The following is a 25,211-nucleotide window of genomic DNA, read 5'->3' on the forward strand; positions in this document are numbered from 1 at the left end:
TGAAACATTTAGCCAGGGCTACCCTTTCAGCCTCCTGCAGTCGAGACGTCAGCTTCTTCGGGGACTCCTTCAACTCTCGCCACAGCCTCAGCAGTTCTGACTCACGGTTCTTGGTCATCTCAATCTGGGATGCCATTACCCCACCAGCTTCTTCCACCCTGACCTGAAAAGCAGCAGTTAAAGGACGTTCAGCCTCCAGTTTTTTCCTCCTGATGACGTCTTCCAGGCCAACTTTCAGTTTTTCCACTTGATTTAAACTGTCGATAGTCATCTTCAGGTTCCTTTCAAGCCTCCGCCTCCCTTTTCTGAGATCTGTCCTCCATTCTTCACCTCCTCGGGAGTGTAGTCAAACTCCCCTCCCTGGGCTCTCGGTTTTCTGTTGGTCTTAGTCAGAACACTTCTTTGATCTTCCCCAACTTGTAAGTCTTCCAATCTTTTCTGGATCGACGTCTTGAGTCTCTTCTGATCCCTTCGAAGGTGGGTCATTGTTTCTTCTTGCTGGATTAATTCATCAGTACATGACCGCAGTGTCGGCTTGGAATTCTGTTGCTCCTTCTCCACGTTGACGAGCGTGAATTCCAAGTCTGCAATGGTCGTCCCACAAGTGCGGCACTCAGTCTCCAGCTGGCATTTCTGAGCACTCAGTTCAGCGGTGCAAATCCTCTCTCTCCCCTGTGTCTCATTCAGATTGACAACCTGGGTTTCCATCCCCAGGTCCACCACCGTCTGTTCCAACACCGGGAATTTCAACTGGTATGTCAGGTCATTTTTCTCACATTGCACCAAACTCCTCTGGCCAAAAACTCCTCCACATGTGACACTTTGCTTCTGTCGCCCGGGCTCAGCCACTCGCCTTGCCTCATAGTTCCCCCAGGCGAATCCAAGCTCTAGGTGGTCATCCACATACGCCAAAACCCCACACACCTTCACTTCCCCCATGGTCTTCCTCATGCCCCGTGGGAAGGATTCAGGGGCTCCAGATATGCCCTTGGGCATCTTTTCGGATCGGAAGAATCCTAGGGAACTAATAACGGCCATCTTCGGCTCAACAGCCGAACTCCTCGGGATCTGGCAACATCCACTCCTCAGATCCAGCACACTAAACCACGTCGCATAATCCACACACACGCTGCCTTCATCTTCCACGCCGCCAGGGTCCAGTTGCCGCAACCTTTGTCTCACTGAGGTGTCTTCAGCAGTCAACTCCCCTCCCTCGTGGTAGTTCGGAGCGTCTACTAAGAGGGTCTCACCCTCAGCTACTTTCCCTAGGCCGTACCACCGCTGGGTCTCGTTTAAATTCAGTACCAGCTCAAAGCTGCTACACTCGTCCTCAGAAGCAACTGGACACGCTGGGTGCCCAGACAATGCCCCCATGAACTCCAGGGTCATTAACCAATCATCGTCTTCTAGATAACCACTGCCACTAGTACCCAAAATCTCCGATGCCCTTGCAGCTGTCAAGGGTAAATGCTTCAGACACCGGTTGTAAAACGAACTGTACAACAACTTGACCTGCACCCCAGGGTCGAGGATGGCTTTAGCATCGCTTCCCTCTATCCATAACGACACCCTGGGGCGTGGTCCCTCTAAGCCTTCAGGAATATGGTCTTTTCCTTTCAGAAGTTCATCGGTACATTGCTGGAAACGTGCTTCCCCAGAGACCCCAAGCCGTTCCCCCACTGGGCCTCCACTAAGTTTCCCGACACCTCTCTGATCAGCTGAACCACTGAAGGAGGGGCTGATCCCCTGAAATGCTCCCCCTAGCACTGCAAGCAATTTAGCCACCCTCCTAGCTGGAGAAGACACACTGAAAACTTTTCCCCCTCTTTCAAATAACTGACAGCTGTCACTACGGTGTAAGTGAATCTGACAGCTCTAACACCGCCACCAGCCCACCTACTCAAACTTTCAACCAATCCCTGTCACTGTCCCTCAACCGAGCACTGCCACTCATCTAACAACTGAGAGATCCGCTCTGCCCACGTCTCGCATGCCTTCGCCCCTCTTGGGGTGGACACTATCCCAAGTGCCAGGCGGAGCCTGCCAGAGCTAGAACATTTATTCGCAGACACTGCCTCCAAATCAGACCACTCTTTCCTCTCTCTCCCAACAGAGTGGACAGCCCTGAGTTCAACTTCCAACTCGTCAATGCTAGTCTGAACTCGAACAAAGACCTCACCCACCATGCATGCAGCAATAACCAGCAAATAACCCACAGAGACACACATTACTGATTTAAACAGGGCCACCACACAGTATACCAGTAGATCCAATCCTGGACAAAAGCCCACAATGTAGCCCCCCGACCAGCCTCAGGGTCGCTCGGCTCGCTGTCGTCTAGGGAAACAGCTCTTGGCCCCGGCAAACTGGGTAATTAGTTTGTGTGGATGCTGTGTGATGTACCCCACCCCGCCCAAATAACAGACAATACACCAGATGCAATTAAATGATTTACAGTTTATAGATATTACTGGAACTATATAATTAATAGAGAATAAAATATAAAAGAAAAATAAAAGGCGCCACACTGATCAAAGTTCAATCTCTTCGTGCACAAACAGTTGGAGCTCAGAACCCTTCTTCTTCACCCTGCGACCCCTCGGACCACCTTGACTGGCTGCCTGGGACCAACAACGGTGGTCGATGAAACGCTCCACACGAGTCCATCTCCATCTCCTCTCCTCGCCAAACGCTCCGCTCGGGGTTCGACCCCGTTAGTGGACTCACAGCACCTGGTCCATCCTCTGTCTCTCTCTCTCCCGCTCCCCCAAAACCCTGCGCATAAAATATCTTACAGATACAACAAAAACATAACAACTATCCCAATTGGTTCGTAACATCTTCTTATCACAGTCTAACCCAAAACAAGCTGCTAGCGCAAGAACTTTCTCAACGTTTAACATAACAAAGAAGCATTCCCTAGTATAACATAACAAAGAAGCCATTTTAATTAGCCTATGCAGTAACGTAAAAGACGAAACCCCCTTATGGTTTCAATTTTGTTCCTACTTAATTTCATTCCTGACTGCAACTCACTTGCATCCCTGGCTGCTATTTCCATTGATACAGCAATTTACATTCACAATACCAGAAAAGCTCATTTTGGCTGATCTGGTTGGAGAAGTTAAACATTTAATCAAATTGTTTGCTTTTCCACCTATTGCACTAGGCAAAACTGGCACTCACTTTTCATTATCTATTTCACTTGCTTCAAAATATTGTTCAATTCATTCAGTACATATCGTCAAGTTATCTGTTGTGCATTCGAACGCGTCTATCTCTCCAATGTAGCTAGCCATTTCTGCTTTTCTTTGTTTATTATTATCACTCATTACTCCCTTTTTATGAACCCATAGATTTTGTCCATTTCATGACTGTTATTTAATTCAAAATTCTCTCTCCCCTTGCAAAGAAATATGCTCTGCACTTCTTTTTATTTGAATCTCTCTCTCTCTCTCTCTCTCTCTCTCTCTCTCTCTCTCTGCCTCTCCCTTTCTCTCTTTCTCTCTCTTTCCCCCTCCCCCTTTGTCAGACAGTAAGAATAAAATTCGATCTTTCTGGAGGCTACTAAATAGTAGGGAGGGCAAACTATGTCTAGACAGGAGCTAACGGGTGTTGATTGGAAGCAATTGGTGTTGGTCTACTCCACATCTAGACTCTGCCTTATTTCCTCCCAGTTCTGATGAAGGATTCATACTGAAACATCAACTGTTTGTTCCCCTCAATAGATGCTGTCTAACTTGCTGAGTCGCTCCCGCAATTGGGAGGTGTTTAAAGATCAGTTGATCAGAGCTTAGGATCAGCATGTTCCAGTAAGGAGTAAGGGCAAGGATGGTCAAGTAAGGTAACTTTGGATGACCCAAGAAGCTCTAAATTTAGTCAGGAGATAAAAGGAGGCACACATAAATTTAAGAAGCTAAAGTCCTTGTGGCATATAAAAGGTAGCAGAAAAGTGCTCAAGCCAGCAATTCGAAAGGCCAAAGTGGTCATGAAATATCCTTGGTGAGCAGGATGAAGGAGAATGCCAAGGTCTTTAATACTTATATTAAGAAAGAGGATAACCAAGGAGAGGGTAGGTCCACTCATGGATGAAGAAGGTGATTTCTGCTTGGAGTCAGTGCGTGCCACTGGATTCAGGGTGTAGGGTAATGTAATTTGTGGAAATGTACATAATTCACAACCACTGACATTGAGTTGTAGTTTCAGTTTAAGAAACATGATGATGTAATTACATGAAGTTTTTACCACACTTTATATTAAGTATTTGGAGTACAATAAATGAGTTGTTATGGCTTTTCTTAAACCTAAAACACCTCCACCATTTTTATTTGCAAGAACTTATATTGGTGACCCCCATTACTATGGGACGACTCCAGAGTTACTGAACATGTTGGCCAATGAAGTCGCTTGAGGCTGAGGCCCAATTCACTCTGTGAGAAATCACTGCCGACAACACCAAATACTTCTATGCTGTAGTATTCGTCTGCAACTCTGTGGCTGCTAGAGTCGTGAGCCTACTAGAATATTCACAATAAATACTGAACACTGAAAACTCACCTTTTACAGATTTTTGCACTATTGGAGTCTGAGTGTGCCAACAATTGCTCTCCTTTCCCAGCCTCGGTGAAGCTAAGCCATCAGAGCTAATGGACCACATGCTGCCTCTCCTGGGAAATCACCATCCTTGTTTTATTTTTAAAGAGCTCTTCATGCAGCAAATGCCTGATCCAGTTCGTGTAGCCCTCACGAATGCAGTCGTGAAGGACTATAGGGAGCTTGCTAAAATAGGTGATAGTCTACACTCAGCCAGGCAGCGGTACATCGTTCCTCCTCCTTTGCCTACCTCAATAAGCCTGGTTAGCTAAGCCCCCAAGATAAGGATGCCCAAAACTGAAAACAGATGATGTTGGGCCTGTGTTTTAACCACGATTGCTTTAGTATGAATGCTAGGAAATGCCGATCGTCTTGCAGGTTCGACAGTGCCAGCGTATTGGGACATAGGTCTGTGAACACCATGGGTTCCAGCTGCCAGGGTCACCTACTGTCATCACGGACACCCTTTCAGGGCAATGCTTCCTGTGTGACACGTGTGCTCAAGTGAGTGTGCTGGCAACACCGCCTATTGATGAGAAGACAAAGAGTAACAGCAGCTGGATCCAGACTTACAGGACATGATGGGTGATGTTCTGCTTCAGTCGGCGACGTTACCCTTAGGACTTCATCCTGACTGAAGTGGCTAGACCTCTGCTCAGTGCAGATGTCCTGTGTGCCCAAGAACTATCAGTCGATCTTTAGAAGTTCTGGCCTGTGAATGTCAAGGACTTTGGGTTGTTCCCGTGCTCCCCCGTAAGTTCCCCACAATGATTTTTTCAAGCGCATGCACCATTGCATGTGAGTTTGCTCGACTGCTGGGTAAATTCAAAATCCTCACCAAGCCCACATTCTCCACTACTGTCACAAACAAGGGGTCGAGCACTACATTTCTACAACTGGCCTGCCAGTCCATTCCCACACGTGTAGTCTGGACTCAGAAAAGCTGGCAAATGCGAAGGCTGAGTTTGCCAACATGGATAGACTTGGTATTGTAAACCAGTCGAATAGCCCCTGGGCTTCGCTCCTGCATATGGTCCCTAACTGCGGAGGTGGTTGCACCCATGTGGCGATTACTGATGCCTTAATATGCTCACAACCTTTGATCTTTACCCAGTTCCAAACATTCAAGTCTTTTCTGCACATTTAGGCAGAAAGTTAATTTTTTCTAAAGTTGATCTAGTTAGGGGCTAGCATCAGGTGCCTTTGTGCTCGGAGGACATTCCTAAAACAGCTGTGATGAACCCATTTGGGCTTAAAAATGTAGCACGGAATTTCCAGCAGCTAATGGACTCTGCATTAAAAGAATTAGGTTTTCATTTTGTTTACTTAAATGACATACCTGACACCAGTGCATCCAAATCTGGACATATATCTCATCTCCAAACACAAATCCTTAAGCCAACACGGGTTGATTATTAACTCAGCTAAATGCCAGTTTGGATTGTCAACCATTGACTTTCTCAGTCATCACATCTCCACAGAAGTTACGAAACCACATCCATCAAAAATAGCCGTTATTATGGATTTCCCATCACCCCGCACTACTAAAAAAACAGGATTTTTTAGGCATGGTGAGCTTCCATCACCACTTCATACCATGAGCTGCCGAACTTATGCTTCCCTGTATAGCACGCTTAAAGAGAATACTCCTAACCATGTGCATTTAATGATACCATACAAGTTCTTTCCAACATAACCCTCATGGTACACCTTCTCCCCAACGACCCATTGCCATTATTACTGATGCTTCAGACTGTGCTGTGGGTGTTGTGCATGAACAATTGGCCAGAGGCATGTGGCAGCTGCTCACTTTCTTCAGCCGGCCGCTACATTCCAACCCCCCCCCCCCCGCAAAAGGAATTACAGCACTTTTAACCATGAGTTTCTCAGTCTCTATCTGGCTATCTGCCATTTTCATTTTTTTCTACAGTGTCACCATTTCACAGCATTTGTGGACCACAAACCCCTCATGCACCCAAGTTGAAAATATCAAACCCTTGGTCTGCGCTGGAGCAACACCAACTGGCCTACATATCAGAGTTCACAACTGATATGCAACATATCAAGGGGATATTGCCTCCATGACCAGCTCTTGAGTTGATACACATTGGGTTGATTATGCCAGTATGGCAGCTGACCAAGTTACTGACCCCGAGGTCCAGGCTTATCGAATAGCAGTCACAGGCCTGTGGTTGGCTAAAATTAAGTTGGGGGAAGCTAGGGTTTCTCTCCTAAACTGGCCCACGCTCACTCCTTTGTTCCCGCAAACTGAAGGTGGACTGTTTTTGACTCCGTACATGGCTTCTCGCATCCGGGCCGGAATGCTTCACAGAAACTTATTGCACTAAGGTTTGTGTGGTACGGCCTTAGAAAGGATGTGTGTGAATGGACTGCAGCCTGTGTGAGAGTGCCGGTGGGCAAAATCCAACCGTCATCTTCAGGCACCATTGGCACCTTTTGAGGTCCCCAAACAATAGTTAGAATGGTTAGACCATGTCAATGTAGACTCTTCCCTCAACACCTCCCACCCCCGCAGTTTCTTGTACCTCCTTACCATGGTGGACTCTTCCACCCGGTGGCCAGAGGTCATTCCTCTAGCATCAACGATGGCCGCAGGCATGGCTTGGGTGTTCATTAGCACCTGATTTGCTTGGTTTGACATCCTATCCGGTGTTTCCTCTGACCGTGGTCCCCAATTTATATCAGACCTCTCCTTGGCGTTAGGCTACATCACACCACGTCATATCACCTGCAGTGCAATGGCTTATGCGAGCAGTTTCACCACTCCTTAAAGGCTGCTCTGAGGGCTTCCCTGACCAATGAGTGCTGGCATGATCATCTTCCGTAGGTCCTGCTGAGGCTCCGAACTGCTCTAAAAGAGGGCCTGGAGTTGTCCAGGGCTGGGTTGGTATACAGGCAACTGTTACCTGTGCCAGGTGATTTCACTTTTCAGCCTCTCAATAGCGTTCCACCCTCCCCAGTAAATTCAATTCCTTTTCACCTATTCCTACCTCCCATCAAGGTGTACATCACACTTCGGTTCCCGTTGACCTACGTTCCACCTCATTAGTTTTCATGCACCATGATGCACACCAACATCTCCTTAGACTCCCTTATGATGGCCCGCTCCAGGTTTTGGAATGGGAAGAGAATATTTTCATCATAGAAAAGAGGGGTAAACCTGAACATATTTCAGTAGATTGCCTTAAACTGGCTCACCAAGGCTTGGACGATTCCACTACCATGCCCCTGCCATCACGACATGACGATAAGCATATCAACAGCCCTCTGGACGAGCCAGAGGCACCTGCTGTTACACCACCCCTGGAAAATAGGACCCGAGCCGGGTGGCTTATTATAGCGCTGGACAGGCTCACAATGCCGGTTTAGTGAATTCTGGGGGGCGAGGGCTGGTGTAGGTTAACATAGTTGGTGGAAATGTACATAATTCAAAAACACCAACATTGAGTTTGGGTTTCACCTTAAGAGGCTGGTCTGACATGATGATGTAATCACGTAAAGTTGTTACCGTGCTTTGTGTTCAGTGTTTGGAGTACAATAACTGCAGTCTCTCTTAAACATAAAACACCATCACCGATTTTATTTGTGAAAATCTACAAGGTTAAAGTGAAATTTGAAATTCAGAGTTGGCCTGCTTATAGAAGAGCGTAGGGGTAGAAGGCTGTTATTCTGACGGGAAGTCCATAGCCAGTGCTGTTCCAGGTGTTCTACAAGATTGGAGTTCAACAATTGTTTGTGACACATAACAATGATACGGATTAAAATTTACATGGGTAAATTAAAAAGTTTGTAAATGACATCAAGATTGGTGGAGTTCTGCACAGTGTAAAAGATGACCAAAGAATGCAGTGAGATCAGTCACAAATATGGGCACAGAAGAGGCAGATGCAGGTTAACCCAGGCAAGTGTGAAGGGGTTGCACTTTGGGAAGTCAAATGAAAGGAGAAAGCTTATCATTAATGGTAGACTCTATGATAGTATTGAAGAGGCGGGAGGAGAAGATGGCGGCACGACACAGCGCGCGCAGCTCTCCAGTGAAATGATATTGTATTTGTAAGTAGGATGCGGTGCACAATTCTGATTTGATGGAGACAGACGTGAGAAGGCACAGAGGAACATCTGGAGAAATTTCTGAAATGCCGGGTTCGTTGCCGTTGCTACTGTGCGATCAAGAATCTTCGGAGGGAAGGCTCCAAAATCCTTGGCTTTTGCTAGCAACCAAGGCTGGAGTTGAAGCGTTCAGCAGAGATGGTGCTCGGTACTTGGTGTTGGAGGGCTGATCAGAGCTCGAAGTTTTCGGATGACTCAGAGTCGGACTGTGGTAGGGCATGACAGGGAGAGTTTTCTTCCTTCTCCCGTCTGCGTGAGATGTGGGACTTTTGAGAGACTTTGAACTTTTTTACTGTGCCCGTGGCCTGTTCTTCATCAAGTTATGGTGTTGTTGCACTGTTGTAACTATATGTTATAATTATGTGGTTTTTGTTAGTTTTTCAGTCTTGGTCTGTCCTGTGTTTCTGTGATATCACACCGGAGGAATATTGTATCATTTCTTAATGCATGCATTACTAAATGACAATAAAAGAGGACTGCATGTGCTCATAATCTAAAAAGTACAGAATGAGCTCGGGATCCAAGTCAATGAATCACTGAAGGTGGCTACACAGGTGGAAAAGTTGTTAAGGAAAGCGCTTGGAATACTTGCCTTTATAGGTGAGGATGTTAAGTCATTCTGCAACTCTACATATAAAACTTTTAGTCAGACTGCACTAGGAGCAGTTCTGGTTGGCACAACATAGGAAGGATGTGGAGATTGTGGAAAAGGTGCAGCTGAAGTTTATAAGATGCTGCTGGATTAGAGGGTATGAGCTGTAACTAAGGTGGACTAAAACTAAGGTTGCTCTTCTTGGAGACCTGATGGAGATCTTTAAAAATAGAGAGGCATAGTTAGGGTACACAGAATCTTTTCCCCATGCCAAATATTGAAGGAATGCTTGTGTAAGGGGGTTTCGATTTTTATGTTACTGCGGAGGCTAATTAAAATGGCGTTTTTGTTATGTTAATCTGGGGAATGCGGCTTTGTTGTGCTTTAACGCTGAGAAAGTTTGCGCTAGCAGCTTATTGTGGTTTAGAGGGTGATAAGAGGGTGCTATTAACCAATTGGGATAGTTGTTATGGTTTTGGTGTATTTGAAGATACTGTATGCGCGGGGTTTTGGGGCAGAAGGCGGGAGAGCGAGACAGAGGATGGACCAGGTGCTGTGAGTCCGCTAACGGGGTCGGACCCCGAGCGGGACATTCGGCGAGGAGACGGAGACGGACTCGTGTGGAGCGTCTGGTCGACCACCGTTGTTGGTCCCAGGCGGCCGGTCGAGGTGGTCTGAGGGGGTCGCAGGGTGAAGAAGAAGGTCCTTGAGCTCCAACGGTTTTTGTGCACGAAGAGATTGAACTTTGATAAGTGTGGCGCCTTTTATTTTCCTTTTATATTTTATTCTCTTTTAATTATATAGTTCCAGTAATATCTATAAACTGTAAATCATTTAATTGCATCTGGTGTAATGCCTGTTATTTGGGCGGGGTGGGGTACCTCACACAGCATCCACACAAACGAATTACCCAGTTTGGCGGGGCCGAGGCTGTTTCCCTAGACGACAGCGAGCCGAGCGACCCTAAGGGTGGCCAGGGGGCTACACTTGTAAGGTTAGAGAGGGAAAGATTACAGATGATGTGAGAGGCAGGTTTTTATGCAGAGTGTGATAGGTGCCTGGAATAAGTTACCAGGGTAGCAGTGGAATCAAGCAGTTTGGTAGAGCTTAATAGGATTTTAGATAGGATAGGATTTAATAGGATGTTAGAATATGAGGGAATGGAGGAATCTGGATGATATACAGCAGGAGGCCATTTCGTATAAATTGGAATCAAATTTGGCACATCCTGGGCTGAAATGCCTGTCCCGTGCAGTACAGTTCTACGATCTATAACTGGACACAAGCCCTTTAACTCACTAAGCCTGTGATAACCATTAAGCACCCATTTTACACCAGTTTGATATTAGTCTCATTTTATTCTCCTTGCATCCTCACCAACATCTTCAGAATTCCCAGGATTCTACCACTCAACTAAAGAGTAGGACAATTTTCGGAAGCCAGTTAACCTAACAGCCTGCACATCTCTACAATGCGGGAGGAACCAGAGCAGACGCACAGTCACAGAAAATGCACCCAGCACATAGATGGCACTGGAGTTCAGGACTGAACTCAGGTCACTGGAGCAGTGAGACAGCAGCTGTGCTAGCTGCATCACTATATCCAATTCTGTGTATAATGGAGGAGTAAATGAAACCATCGGTGACCCCAGGAAGGTGTAAATGGGAACAGAATTGTTATCAAATTGCTAATGGCTCTGCTGTTATCATTTTTGCTTTTGCGTGACCGCCATGCCTGTCCACAACAAAAATGGGAGCTGTGGTTTTGATTAGAAATTAGTGAATTCGGAAGATTATAAAATGGATCATTGCCAGGTGATGTGTTTATTTTACTTGTGTTGAGCTACGATGTGAGTGTGGAAGGTAGATCAGAGGTCCCTACATTCATAGTTCTGGTTTGCTTTTGTTTTAGAGTTCACCCCAAAGAGCAATGTAACAATAGTCATGAGGGACTTCAATATGCAGGTAGATTGGCAAAATCAGGTTGGTGCTGAATTCCAGGAGAGGGACTTTCTAAATTGCCTGTGAGATAACTTTTTAGAGACACTCATGGTTGAAGCCACTAGGGGATCAGCTATTCCCAACTGGGTGTTATGCAATGAACTGGAATTGATTAGAGAGCTTTAGGTAAAAGAACCCTTAGGGTAGAGCGATCATAATATGATCAAATTCATCCTGAAATTTGAGAAGGAGAAGCTAAAGTCAGATGTATCAGTATGAGTGCCAGTGGAGTAAAGGGAATTATAGAGGCATAAGAGAGGAGTTGGTCAGAATTGAATGGAAAAGAACACTGACGAGGATGATGACAGGACAGCAATGGCTATAATTTTTGGGAGTAATTCTGAAGGCATGGGATATATACATCCCAAAGAGGAAGAAGTATTCTATAAGAAAGATGACACAACCATGGTTAACAAAAGAAGTCAAAGCCAACATAAAAGCCAAAGAGAGGAGATACAATAGAACAAAAAATACTGAATAAGTATTTTGCATCAGTCTTCACTGTGGAAGACAATAATAGTATGATGGAATTTTCAGGTGTCTGGCGGCATGATATATGGTACGTTATCATAACTAGAGAAAAGGTTCTTGGGAAACTGAGAGGTCTGAAGGTAAATAAGTCACCTTGCTATCCTTGTCCTTCCTTCTTACTGGAACATACCTGCCCTCTACCCTGTGCAGTTGGTCTTTTAATACCCTTCACACGTGGACACTTAAACACAGCTGCTAACAATGATCTCTCCCTAGTTCCTACCTTATTCTTTCATAATTCGAATACTTCAATTTAAAACTCTCCCACAAGGTCCATACATATCCTTATCTATAGCTTTCTTAAAACTTAATGAGTTGTGGTCTCTGTTCCCTAACTGTTTGTGCACTGAAAGGCCAGGCTCATTACCCAACGTCAGATCCAATACAGTCCCTCCTCTTGTTGGACTGATTTAGGAAACCCTCCTGGATGCACCTACCAAGTCCTGACCCATCTAAACCTCTTGCACTCAGAGGGTCCAATTTTATATTAGGGAAGTTAAAATCCACCCAAACAACAACCCTAATGTTTTTACACTTTTCCTTAATCTGCCTGCATATCTGTCCCTCAGTGTCCTGGTGGCTATTGGGATGTCTGTAGTATAGTTTCATCAGAGTGACTGCACCCTTCCTACTTAGACTCAGTGAGTGACCTCTCTATTATGTCCCTGATTAGTTGTGCATCTCATCTACTTTTTTTTACCTCCCTCTCTATCTTTTCTAAAATATCTAAACCGAGGGATATTAAGCACCCCACACAAAATGACGAAGGGTCTCGGCCTGAAATGTCCACTATACTCTTTTCTGTAGATGCTGTCTGGCCTGCTGAGTTCCTCCAGCATTTTGTATGTGTTGCTTGGAGTTCCAGCGTCTACAGAGTTTCTCTTGTTTGTGATATTAAGCCCCTGTTCTGTTCTTCTCTCTTCCATGTCTCCATAATGGCCACAACATCATAGTTCCATGTACTAATCCATGCTCTATGTTCCTCACCAGATGGCGCCAGAGGGTAACTCCTCCTTGTTCATCAGTGAAACAGTGAAATTCTTCCTATTCTAACCTCTTTATTTTCCTTTTCAGGATGGTTGTGGTCCTGTTGCGATCTTTGATCTACAGTGGCATTCAAACTGCAGTTCTGCACAGCAGCATGTTCCCGTTCTTGCAGCTTGCCAATCAGCCACGTTTCAATATGTCCAGGTTTAGCCTGAAGTCGAGTGCCTACAGGTTGCGGCCTTACGTGGTCCTGTGGGCACAAATTCCAGCCAATGTTGGAAATTGAAGCATATCAGGAGCCAGAACATCAAAGACAGCTAGAGCAGCTGTTGGAGGGCTATGCACTCGGTGATCCATTGCGCTCTCTCTCTCTCTCTCTCTCTCTCTCTCTCTCTCTCTCTCTCTCTCTCTCTCTCTCTATCTCTATCTCTCTCTCTATCTCTCTATCTCTCTCTCCCTCTCTCTCTCTCTCTCTCTCTCTATCTCTATCTCTCTCTCTATCTCTCTATCTCTCTCTCTATCTCTCTCTCTCTCTATCTCTATCTCTCTCTCTATTTATCTCTCTCTCTATCTATCTCTCTATCTCTCTGTATGGTGAGGGAGAGTTTGCTGCCAATTCTTGAGTTGGGGAACTCAAAACAAAAGCACCGCTTCAGACTGATTGTCACATTGAAACCGCGACTGTTTGTCTGCCCTCTTGCTGCGGAAAGAGCCATATCTGTCTCTCCCTTGTTATTGAAAGAGAAAGCCAGTGGGATTTTGAAGTGCTGGTGTGAACAGTTAGTTTTTGATGTACTGTAGACCATGGTCTCTCTTTGGGAGCTTTGCTGCTACCTGCATGGTAAGTGGTAGGAACACTGGTGCTTTGCTAGAATAAGTAGGGGGAGGGTTGGTGCTTTTGCTGCTGCTTGCGTGTGGGAGGGGGGAGGAGGCTCTGTGGTTCTTATGTTTTTTTTCTGTCATTCATTCCTTGAGGTTTTTTCTTCTGTTTCGGAGGATGTCCATGGAGAGCAAGAGTTTCAGGTTGCACATTTTATACGGTCTCTAGCATTAAAATACACACACTTCAAACTATAAAAGATACACACTTCATCATATCTATTTCTTTGCTCCTGTCTGTTTTTACTGGCCCAGACATCTACCTTCCTCTGCATCCACCCAATTCCTGACCTGATATTTGGTTCCCATCCCTCTGCAGGGCAAGTACAAAGGATCACATCTGAACCTCACCCTATCACTTCAATCTATCTCACAGCATCCAGGTCATGAAGTTACCTTGCCTGACCATCCTTTACTGAGTGCATTTCATTATTCATTAAATGAATGTATTGCAACCAGTCAGCTGTCAGTTTAAGAAACAGAAAAGTTCTTTCTCAGTTCCATTTCTCAGAAATGAGCAAATCTGTTGCCCTCAAATGCAGCTTTGCTGTGGACTAGAACAGGTGGTGGTTATAATGAAACTACGTGGCATGCAGAGTGGCAGCCAGAAATATGGGAATAAACCTCCATTGATAAGCCAACAATATAATAGCACATAGAGTATGGAGCAAACCTCCTAGCACTCTTCAGCATAGAATGAATACAGTTAGCCAATAGACAATAGGTGCAGGAGTAGGCTATTCGGCCCTTCGAGCCAGCACCGCCATTCACTGTGATCATGGCTGATCATCCACAATCAGTATCCAGTTCCTGCTTTATCCCCATGACATTGGATTCCGCTATCTTTAAGAGCTCTATCCATCTCTTTCTTGAAAGCATCCAGAGACTTGGCCTCCACAGCCTTCTGGGGCAGAGCATTCCATATATCCACGACTCTCTGGGTGAAAAAGTTTTTCCTCAACTCCGTTCTAAATGGCCTACTCCTTATTCTTAAACTGTGGCCTCTGGTTCTGGATTCACCCATCAGCGGCAACATGCTTCCTGCCTCCAGCGTGTCCAATCCCTTAATAATCTTATATGTTTCAATAAGATCCCCTCTCAGCCTTCTAAATTCCAGAGCATACAAGCCCAGTCGCTCCAATCTTTCAACATATTTCAGTCCCGCCATCCCGGGAATTAACCTTGTGAACCTACGCTGCACTCCCTCAATAGCAAGAATGTCCTTCCTCAAATTTGGAGACCAAAACTGCACGCAGTACTCCAGGTGTGGTCTCACCAGGGCCCTGCACAGCTGCAGAAGGACCTCTTTGTTCTTATACTCAATTCCCCTTGTTATGAAGGCCAGCATGCCATTAGCTTTCTTCACAGCCTGCTGTACTTGCATGCTTGCTTTCAGTGACTGACGTACAAGGACACCTAGATCTCATTGTACTTCCCCTTTTCCTAACTTGACTCCATTTAGATAATAATCTGCCTTCCTGTTCTTACCACCAAAGTGGATAACCTCACATTTATCCACATTAAACTGCATCTGCCGTGCATCTGCCCACTCACCCAGCCTGTCCAAGTCACCCTGCATTCTCATAACATCCTCCTCACATTTCACACTGCCACCCAGCTTTGTGTCATCGGAAAATTTGCTAATGTTACTTTTAATTCCCTCATCTAAATCATTAATATATATTGTAAACAGCTGCGGTCCCAGCACTGAACCCTGCGGTACCCCACTGGTCACCGCCTGCCATTCCGAAAGGGACCCATTAATCGCTACTCTTTGTTTTCTGTCAGCCAGCCAATTTTCAATCCATGTCAGTACTCTACCCCCAATACTATGTGCCCTAATTTTGCCCACTAATCTCCTAGGTGGGACTTTCTGAATGTCCAGGTACACTACATCCACTGGCTCTCCCTTGTCCATTTTCATAGTTACATCCTCAAAAAATTCCAGAAGATTAGTCAAGCACGATTTCCCCTTCGTAAATCCATGCTGACTCGGAATGATCCTGTTACTACTATCCAGATGTGTCGTAATTTCATCTTTTATAATTGACACCAGCATCTTTCACACCACTGACGTCAGGCTAACCGGTCTATAATTCCCTGTTTTCTCTCTTCCTCCCTTCTTGAAGAGAGGGACAACATTAGCCACCCTCCAATCCACAGGAACTGATCCTGAATCTATAGAACATTGGAAAATGATTACCAATGCGTCCACGATTTCTAAAGCCACCTCCTTAAGTACCCTGGGATGCAGACCATCAGGTCCCGGGGACTTATCAGCCTTCAGATCCAACAGTCTATCCAACGCCATTTCTTGCCTAATATAAATTTTCTTAAGTTCATCCATTAGATGATGAAGGGATCATCAGATCATAATAAACAGTATTTCAAGCTGAGTTAAAGAATAGCATGAGTAAACCTATTAATGTCTTTGTTTACCATGCCATCTTCTCTTCTAAAGATTCAAGATACAAAGAACATTTATGATCAATATATGTAATATACAACCCTGAGATTCACCTTCCCACAGACAGCCATGAAACAAAGAAGCACCATGAAACTCGTTCAAAGAAAAGATCAAGCACCCAACATGCAAAAAAAATGCAAGTCGCGCAAACGGCACAAAGGAAGTGAATAACACACAGAATATTAAACATCAAACCAATGAGTCCTTGAAACAGTCTAGGAATGTGCTCTTACTGAGAAAACTGACTTGAAATCAGTGTCCCGAGGTACTCTGACATTTCAGTAACTCTGACAACCTTCTGACATATCGTACTCCCATGGTTCAGGCAAATGTTGAGAGTTCCCTGGTGGATCTACCATGAACATCATCTCATTAGCGAGACTCAACAAATCTCACAAGCTCAGAGATTGGGAAAGGATTCATATTTGGTTGCCAATGTTGAATTTTGGAAAATATTAACCAGTAGCTGTAATCAAATCTACACACTCAAATCTACCAAAGCTACAATTTCCATTTTTAATGTTTTAACAGTTCTCATAAAATAACTTGAGTCCCCCATTTAATATCCAACTGTGCAATATCCTGACGCTTGCAAAGTAAATGTACAATCGGTTAAACAAAGTGTTAATATATTTCTGTCACTTACCAAATACTCAGGAGCAGAAGTTGGGAGATTCCCTCCCCTCCTGCTCACCACTCATTGGGAGTTCTCAATGAATACTGACTGGTGCATTGTTTGGCACCAGTCAGATAGTCTAGATAGCCCTTCTGCATTTGAGGTAAAGAACAATATGAAAAGATAAGACTCCCCGTATTGGAGAGAGATTCAAAGGGCACTGTTAGGGTCTCTACAAAAATATATTTCAGCCCTAGTGTCTTCACTGAGTTAGTCCTCACATTTATTGATTAAAGTCTTTTATTCCCATTCTCTTGCCTTGCTGTTTTTCACACATGAACCAGCAGATAATTGGCTCGTTGATGTCTTGGACTAACAGAGGAAACAAATTGAATGCAGTGTAAAATTGCCAATGTATTTTTCTTAATTGTAGTAATTGAAATGAGCCTTTAACTGGAGCTCAAACTGTTGATCTCAGAATGTGCTATTTTTATAACTCAGCAATGGAACACCAGCCTATGAGCTGACATGATCTTTCCAAACAGATGCAGAGGTCATTTTAGGAATGTGTCTAAATATAGTGCTGCACTATGTGATATACTGGAACATCCAATAATGGTAAAAGGTGCAATTTACTACTGCTCTAAAGGCATCAAAAACAATAATAATCACAAATAGAAAAGCAGAAGTAAGCCACCTTATCAGGTGAATTGTGTTAATATCCATTGTAGGGCCAGGCATTTTTAACATTGAAACACATTGTATTTAAGACTGAAATTAACAGATCTAATGCCATCTCATTTGGAAAATATCTTAAGTAACTTTTAACATGCATTTCAGATCATGTACTTAATTTTTAATTGCCAGCTCCTGCAGGACAACGGAGGAGGACATACTGGCATCTAGTAAGCTTATAAAAAGAGCCATGAACGAAGATCAAAATATCAACCATCAAATAGGATACTGCTTCTGTGTGACAGACAATTCCATGTGGAGCAGCAACAGGACTATAATGTGACATCAGCCTTGGATACTTTGCCAGGAGTCGGCTCCTAGCAAAAGGAAAGATCAGCGGGACTGACAGGTAACATTTTCTATTCTAAAATATCTTTCTCATGGAGAATTATTCTGAGTTTATTTTGAAACAATTACTTATTTTATGCTTGCTGTTTATAGAAGTTATTATAATCTGTAGCATTCCAAAAGCAGTATGGTGTTATTTCTTGTGCCCTTGTCATATACTATAGTGGCTGGGCTAAAGCTGCCATAGAGTAATTCTTTATACTTTCAAAACATAGTAATTTTGCTCCCTCAGTTTGATAATATTATCTTGCTTTAAGCCTTGTTGGATAATTGCATAAATTTTAAAAAAAGATAGCATGAATATTGCAGCATGTATAGATAAACTTCTGTACTGTTAACTTCAGTGGTTCAATTTTTCAAACTTAGAGATACAACAGTCAAAGAAATATTGTTCTATTCAGTGAATGAAGACAAGCATTACAAATACATGCTCTAGAGTAAAAATCTTTACTCCAGCAACATTATTTTATTATTAGCAAGGGCTTAATGACCAAAATATGTATAAACACTAGACAAGGGGTGATTGATAAGTTTGTGGCCTAAGGTAGAAGGAGATGAGTTATTAACTTCAAACTTTCTGCATTATCACTCAAAGAGTTGAACTGCACATGCATGTAACGAGAGCGTCTTGGACCTCCAGGCAGTCCACAGCAGGGGTGATTGATAAGTTTGTGGCCTTAGGTAGAGGGAGATACAGCTCTCGTTACATACGAGTGCCGTTCAACTCTGAGTGATTATGCAGAAAGTTTGAAGTTAATAATTTATCTCCTACCTTAGGCCACAAACTTATCAATCACCACTGCTGTGGACCACTTTCTGGAGGTCCAAGACACCAACTTCTACAAAGAAGGGATCCGTGTGTTCCACGACCATTGGACTAAGTGTGTAAATGTATGAAAAATAAATGTGCTAGGTTTTCTAAAATTGACTCCTTCTACCTTAGGCCACAAACGTATCAATCACCCCTCGTATGGTAGATGTATTGTGTTCCAGAGAGATACAGAACAGAAACAGGGATTTTTGATCTATCAGAGTCCTGATGAACAGTCTTGGTCCAAATTTTTGACTGTTAATTTCCCTCCATAGATACTGCCTGACTAGCTGCATTTCTCCAGCATTTACTCTGTGTTGTTTATGGCCCAGTGATCATCAAGTACCTCTTTTTAAACTAATCCTATCCTAATCTATTTAATTCTCCCAAAATTCCCATCAACTCTTCCCCAAGATTTTCAAATTCATCTACATAATATGGGGAACTTACAGTGCTGAATTAACCTACCACCCGCATAATTTTGGGATGGGAGAGGAGATGGGAGCTCTTGTGGAAGGCCATATAGTTAAATGGATGTATTGATATCAAAACTGTAAGGTGAGATTAAGAAGATAAAGAGTTGCACCACCATCCCCAATAACTAGAGTTTTCATTTAACCACATATATCTTTCCAATAGGTAAAGGACGGAACAGTTGAATTCCACATCTGAAGGAAAGGGAGAGTAAGCTCTAAGCTGTGTGTGGGCCTCAGGTAAGATGTCCTGATACAACACCAATTCTCCAGAAAACCTTAGCAGTCTTTGTTTTAGAAGCTGTAAAGTGTTATTGAACAGGTTTGAAATGTTTCTAATAGACAGGAACAAGTATAAACTTTTCAGATATTCTTTTTATGGTTAAAACTTTAAAAAGATGTTTTAAAATGCACTAACATTAAAATAATTAAAGCAAATAATATACAAACAAGGAAAAAAACTTAACTGAGGCTATATTTTGTACTATTTAGCTGTTGCTACTACATTTTTTTCCACTGAATTCTTTTTGAATGGGGTACCATTTAGCCTAACTATCTATCCTCCCTGGTTAATGCATGAGTGGGGTGTAAAATGCATCTGAACTCCCTCTTCAGAGTTTCTGTGTTCCATCTTTGCATAGACAATCAGATTACTTCTGCATTTGACTACCAGAGTGCAGAGGACAACCAGGTGTGAGAGTCTGATAACCAGTACTCTCGGAAATGCTAGCTTGATTCAGCCCTGTAAATTCAACCTTAGGCTGATTATAATTGAACTGATTGATAAAGTGCAAACAGGATAACTTAGACAGACATCAGTTTTGGGGCAATGGAGTGACCACGTAGAATGAGCTTGTTATCAGTAGAGAATATTGATTGAGGGAAAACCATTGTTCGAACAAACATCGCTTTATGCAAATTTTCCTGCACAATACAGTGAGCCAGAAATGGAACATCAGATGAAACACGCAGAATAAAACATAGAAATGGGCTTACTGTTGCTGACAGCCCAGCACATCTGCAGCTGTGAACTTCCCATGATTCAGGACATTTACAAAGACAGGTGTGTAAAAAGGGCCCATAGGATCATTGGGGACCTGAGTCACGCCAACCACAATCTATTCCAGCTGCTACCATCTGGGAAACAGTACCACAGCATAAAAGCCAGGACCAACAGGCTCCGGGACAGCTTCTTCCACCAGGCCATTAGACTGCTTAACTCACACTGATTTAGTGTATTTCTATGTTACATTGACTGTTCTATTTATTACAAATTATTATAAAGGACTATGATTGCACATTGCACATTTAGACAGAGAGGTAACATAAAGATTTTTACTCCTCATGTGTGTGAAGGATACAAAAAATAAAGTCAATTCAAATTCAAATACTTCTTTCCATTAGAGCCTTCATTCTTGATCAAAGCTCTTGCTGTCTCCCAGTTGCGCACCCAATTTCAATGTTGTAGTTGCAAAGTTGAATGTACAGTAAGTTATACAATAATTGCCAGCATGCCAAATGGCCTCTTTGTGTAGATATATTGCATGCACAAAACCATCAGTTCAAAGTCACATTATATGCTTAGCACACCAGGAAGTCCATATCACATAAATAATCAATTTTACATCTCTTAACACATAAAATAGTCCGGAGCTTCGTGCTTTCAGGCTTTTGCATCATCTGCCTGATGGTAGAGGGAGAAAAGAGAGTATTCGGGGTGGGTGTGGCCTTTGATAATGCTGCCTGTTTTACTGAGCCAGCAAGAAATACAGACAGAGTAAATGGATGGGAGGCTTCCTGACCTGCTGAGCGTTTCCAGAATTTGCTGTTCTTATTTCACGCAGCATCATGGTTAGGTGTTATTCTGGCCAGATTTTAAGAAAGATCAGGACCAGGCTTTAAAATCACCCAAGGTATCACCCAGAGAGCAGAGACTGGGCATGATACCATCAAATCAGCTCCAACCATCAATGTTAAATTGAGGGCTTTACCTTCAGGGTGTTCTTTATGTCAACAGATAACTGAAACTATTCCTACTGCAAGCTGGTTCTGGTAGTACTTGTAATGTGGTGACTTTGTACAAATCCAATATTATTAATTTAAATATTACTAGGATTAAATGACACAACTAGGTGAGTAACTGTCTGTGCTAGCATTTGGAGAACGTCTCTAAAGGACCTCTACTATATATCTCCATTTCATACAGCTGACAGCAATTTGGCATGCTTCCTTGCTGAAATTGTTATTAACCTTGTCAGTTAGACGATTGTCCAATGGTCTTTTACATGGCTCAATTTACTTTCCTTTTGAGATCATTTAATTCCTTGTTCTCTGTATGTGAGCAGTTCAAGGCTTGAGCCAGAAGTTTATAATCAATGCTAAAGCAGAAAATAATGTCTGCTGATGTATGATTGTTGATTTTTGGATATATCGTCTGAGAACTTCTCAAATGCAATCATTCATGTCGATGAGGGCATTCATGGGGGTATAGTGGATAGCATAATGCTATTACAATGCCAGCAAACCAGATTCTGTTCCTCTGCTGTCTGTAAGGAATCTATATGTTCTCACTGTGACCATGTGAGTTTCTTGCAGGTGCTCTGGTTTTCTGTCACATTCCAAAGATGTACGGGTTGGTAGGTGAATTGGTCACATTCGTGTAATTGGGTGGCACCGGCTCGTTGGGTTATAAGGGCCTTTTACCATGATGTATCCAGAAAAATAAAAAAAATAAGATGCTAAAAATCATGGTTCAAAACAGGAGCAAGTTTACCTTGTACAACATTTCTTCACCAGGAACATTACCAAGTGTACAATTAGTTTATTGTGCAATTTATTACTGTACGTGAGGTCTGCTTTGTGTAAAATGGTGGTACAAGCTGCAAACATCATTACAACAATTAGGGCACAGAAAGAGGTGGAGATGTGGGTCAGGATTGGAGCTAATGACATGGAAGGAAAAGCAAAAATTATGTTGCGTTGGAGGTAGTTGGAATTGAAGATGGGAGGTGTCAAAGCAACACACACAAGACGCTGGAGGAACTCGGCAGGCCAGGAGGCATCTTTGGAAAAGGGTTTAGTCAATATTTCGGGCTGAGACCTTTCAGCAGAACTGGAGAAAAAAAGGTGAGGTGTAGAGTTAAAAGGTGGTGGAAGGGGAGAGAGAAACACGAGGTGATAGGTGAAACCAGGAGGGAGAGGAGTGAAGTAATGAGCTGGGAAATTGATTGGTGAAAGAGAGACAGGGCTGGAGAAGGGGGAGTCTGATAGGAGAAGACAGATGTTTATGAAAGAAAGAAAGTGGAGAGGAGCACCAGAGGGAGGTGATGGCCAGGCAAGGAGATAAGGTGATAGAGGGAAAAGGGGATGGGGAATGGTGAAGGTGGGAGGAGGGCCATTACCAGAAGTACAGGAAACTGAAGTTCGTGCCATCAGGTTGGAGGCTACCCAGGCGGAATATAAGGTGTTGTTCCTCCTACCTGAGTGTGGCCTCATCATGACAGTGAAGGAGGCCATGGATAGGCATATCAGAATGGAAATAGGAAGTGGGATTAAAATGGATGGCCACTGGGTGATCGCACATTTTCTTGCAGATGGAGCATAGGTGCTCAATGAAGCAGTCACCCAATCTATGTTGGGTCTCACCAATATAAAGGAGTCCACAGCAGGAGCACTGGACACAGTATATGACCCCAACAGACTCAGAGGTGAAGTATTGCATCCCCGGGAAGGACTGTTTGGGGCCCTGAATGGTAGTGAGGGTTCCTGTGATTGGAGAATGGGATAGGGATAGATAATTGGAAGAACAGATGAGAGGTTGGTGATTGATGTGAGGTGGGTCTCAGTGGTGGGCCTGATACAGCTAACCAGCATCAGGACCATCAGTCTCACACTTTTGTTATTTGATTATGGCCAGTCCTGTCAACATGTCAATAAGTTTTCCGTATTGATATTCAGATTGATTGCCTTGGTCATGTGATTATACATGTTTTTGAAATTACACTTAATATTTGGCACCGCATTATGAGAAATGGCATAAAATACTAGTTCAGTCCCTGCTGAATTATTACATTGCAAATCTGGCTCTTGTATTTTATGAAACACATGGAGACTTTTGAGAGGATACACAAGCGATCTATTGGAATGGTTTCTTGGTACAGATAAACAGTGGCTCTTTCAGCAGCAAAGTCCAAGAAATGAATGACAGATATATTTAAAATCATGAAAGGTTAAAAGTCAGTGAATAAGAAGTATTTCTAATAGCTGAAGAGTTGATAACCAGATGGCAGAGATTTATAGTGATTAGCAGAAAGAACGAGAGGCATCATTAGGAAGAAGGTCTGATTTAAATGGCTACATCATTTTCCTCTGGTTGGTGAGTTTTTAACTTTAAGTATTTATACATATTTTAGGTCACTTGGAACAGAGCTTGGTTACCACAGTAAAGATGTTATTCAAACGATTCCTCTGGCTGGTTGTTTTAATTGGCCTCACCTACTCCGATGAAACAAATGAACAACCAGAAGGCATGGAACCTGAAGCTGAAGCTGAACCTGAACCTGAACTTGAAGCTGAACCTGAACCCGAACCTGAACCCGAACTTAAACTTGAAACTGAATCCCCTGTTGACGTCAGTCCTCCTGAAATTCTGGCAACAACTCCCCAAGCACCTCCTCGAGTAATTGAAGGTTGCCAGAACTGGATGGCAGGAATACCTGGCAGTCCCGGCCACAATGGCATCCCTGGCAGAGACGGTAGAGATGGCCGTGGTGGTGCAAAGGGAGAAACTGGTGAAACAGGTAATGGACATCGAAAGTCAACTTTGCGTTGAGATTGTCATTGGAGCAGCTGCGCCTCATGGACAGGTTATTCCCTCAGTGATGGGAAGTCAAACATAATGCAAGTGGAAAACCCTTCCTGCCGATGATAGTTGTTTCATTTTATTTCATTGATTTATTAAGATACAGCATTGAATTGGCCCTCCCAGCCCTTCGAGCCATGCCACCCAGCAATCCCCCGATTTAATCCTAGCCTAATCACAGGACAATGTACCATGTCCAATTAACCTATCAACTAGTACGCCTTTGGACTGTGGGAGGAAAATGAAGCACCCAGAGGAAACCCTCGTGGTCACAGGGAGAATGTACGAACTCTGTACAGGCAGTGGCAGGAATTGAACCCAGGTCACCTGTACTGTAAAGTTTTGGGCTAACCACTACACTACCACTCAAACAGGAAGTAAATAGTCCAACACCAACTACTCTCTGCTCCCAAAGTGCCTTTCTATTTTATATGATGTATTGACAGGCATTCTAAGATGTAAAGAATTTAATTGATTCTAACAGCATTGGTCATGTCCTAGCCTATTCACTGTGAGTCGTAGACTGCCTAGGCTGACACTTCAGTGCACTACTGCTGATCATGTGTTGTAGGAACTAATAACTTTCAGATGAGGTTTTCAACCAAGACCCTGAACACTTGTTTGAGTGTACATAAAAGAAATGTGGGGAAATGATTCCTGGTGCTTCAGTCTCTTTATCATTATTTACTCTTCACTCAACATTAATGAAGCAAGTGATCTGTTCCTTGTCACAAGGTTGTCCTCAGGAACCTGTTTTCATATTGGGGGTTGCCTTTTCTATTTTACAGCTGTAAACTGTACTTCACAACTGACAGAGAAAATGTAACTAACTTGAAAAGTGCTATAAAAATGCAAGCCTCCAATTTTATGCTTCTAATTTCTATGTATCCCACTCACTTCCATTATTTATTTTAGGATCTTCCTTCCTTCTTCTTCTCCCTCTCCCTATCTTTCATAATGGCCTTTCCCTCTATATATTACTCCTTGTTCCATATATATTATCATCCTTTCACCTTCCATAAATATCACATGTCCTTCTCACAGTTTACTCGCTTTTGTTATGTGTTAATAGCTTAACTTTTCCTAATATAATTTTTCTTACACATCATATCAATATCCATTGATACGAATCTAATGTATTCACCTTGTATGTAGAAAGTGAGAGTGGTTAATAGTAAAAGGAAGAA

The 25,211-nt window shown here is 43.3% G+C and overlaps 1 protein-coding gene across 1 annotated transcript in view; it reads left to right on the forward strand.

The window, feature by feature from the left end:
• Positions 1–25,211, forward strand: part of LOC140196416 (uncharacterized) — a 38,841-nt gene that overhangs the window by 9,606 nt on the left and 4,024 nt on the right. Inside the window, exons 2-4 of the mRNA XM_072255579.1 lie at positions 17,664–17,880; positions 19,330–19,403; positions 23,576–23,962. Of these exons, the coding sequence (XP_072111680.1) occupies positions 23,611–23,962 (352 nt within the window). The 5' untranslated portion in view covers positions 17,664–17,880; positions 19,330–19,403; positions 23,576–23,610. The remainder of the gene's footprint in view (positions 1–17,663; positions 17,881–19,329; positions 19,404–23,575; positions 23,963–25,211) is intronic.

This window comes from Mobula birostris, chromosome 4 (assembly GCF_030028105.1).
Source record: "Mobula birostris isolate sMobBir1 chromosome 4, sMobBir1.hap1, whole genome shotgun sequence".
NCBI lineage: Eukaryota > Metazoa > Chordata > Chondrichthyes > Myliobatiformes > Myliobatidae > Mobula > Mobula birostris.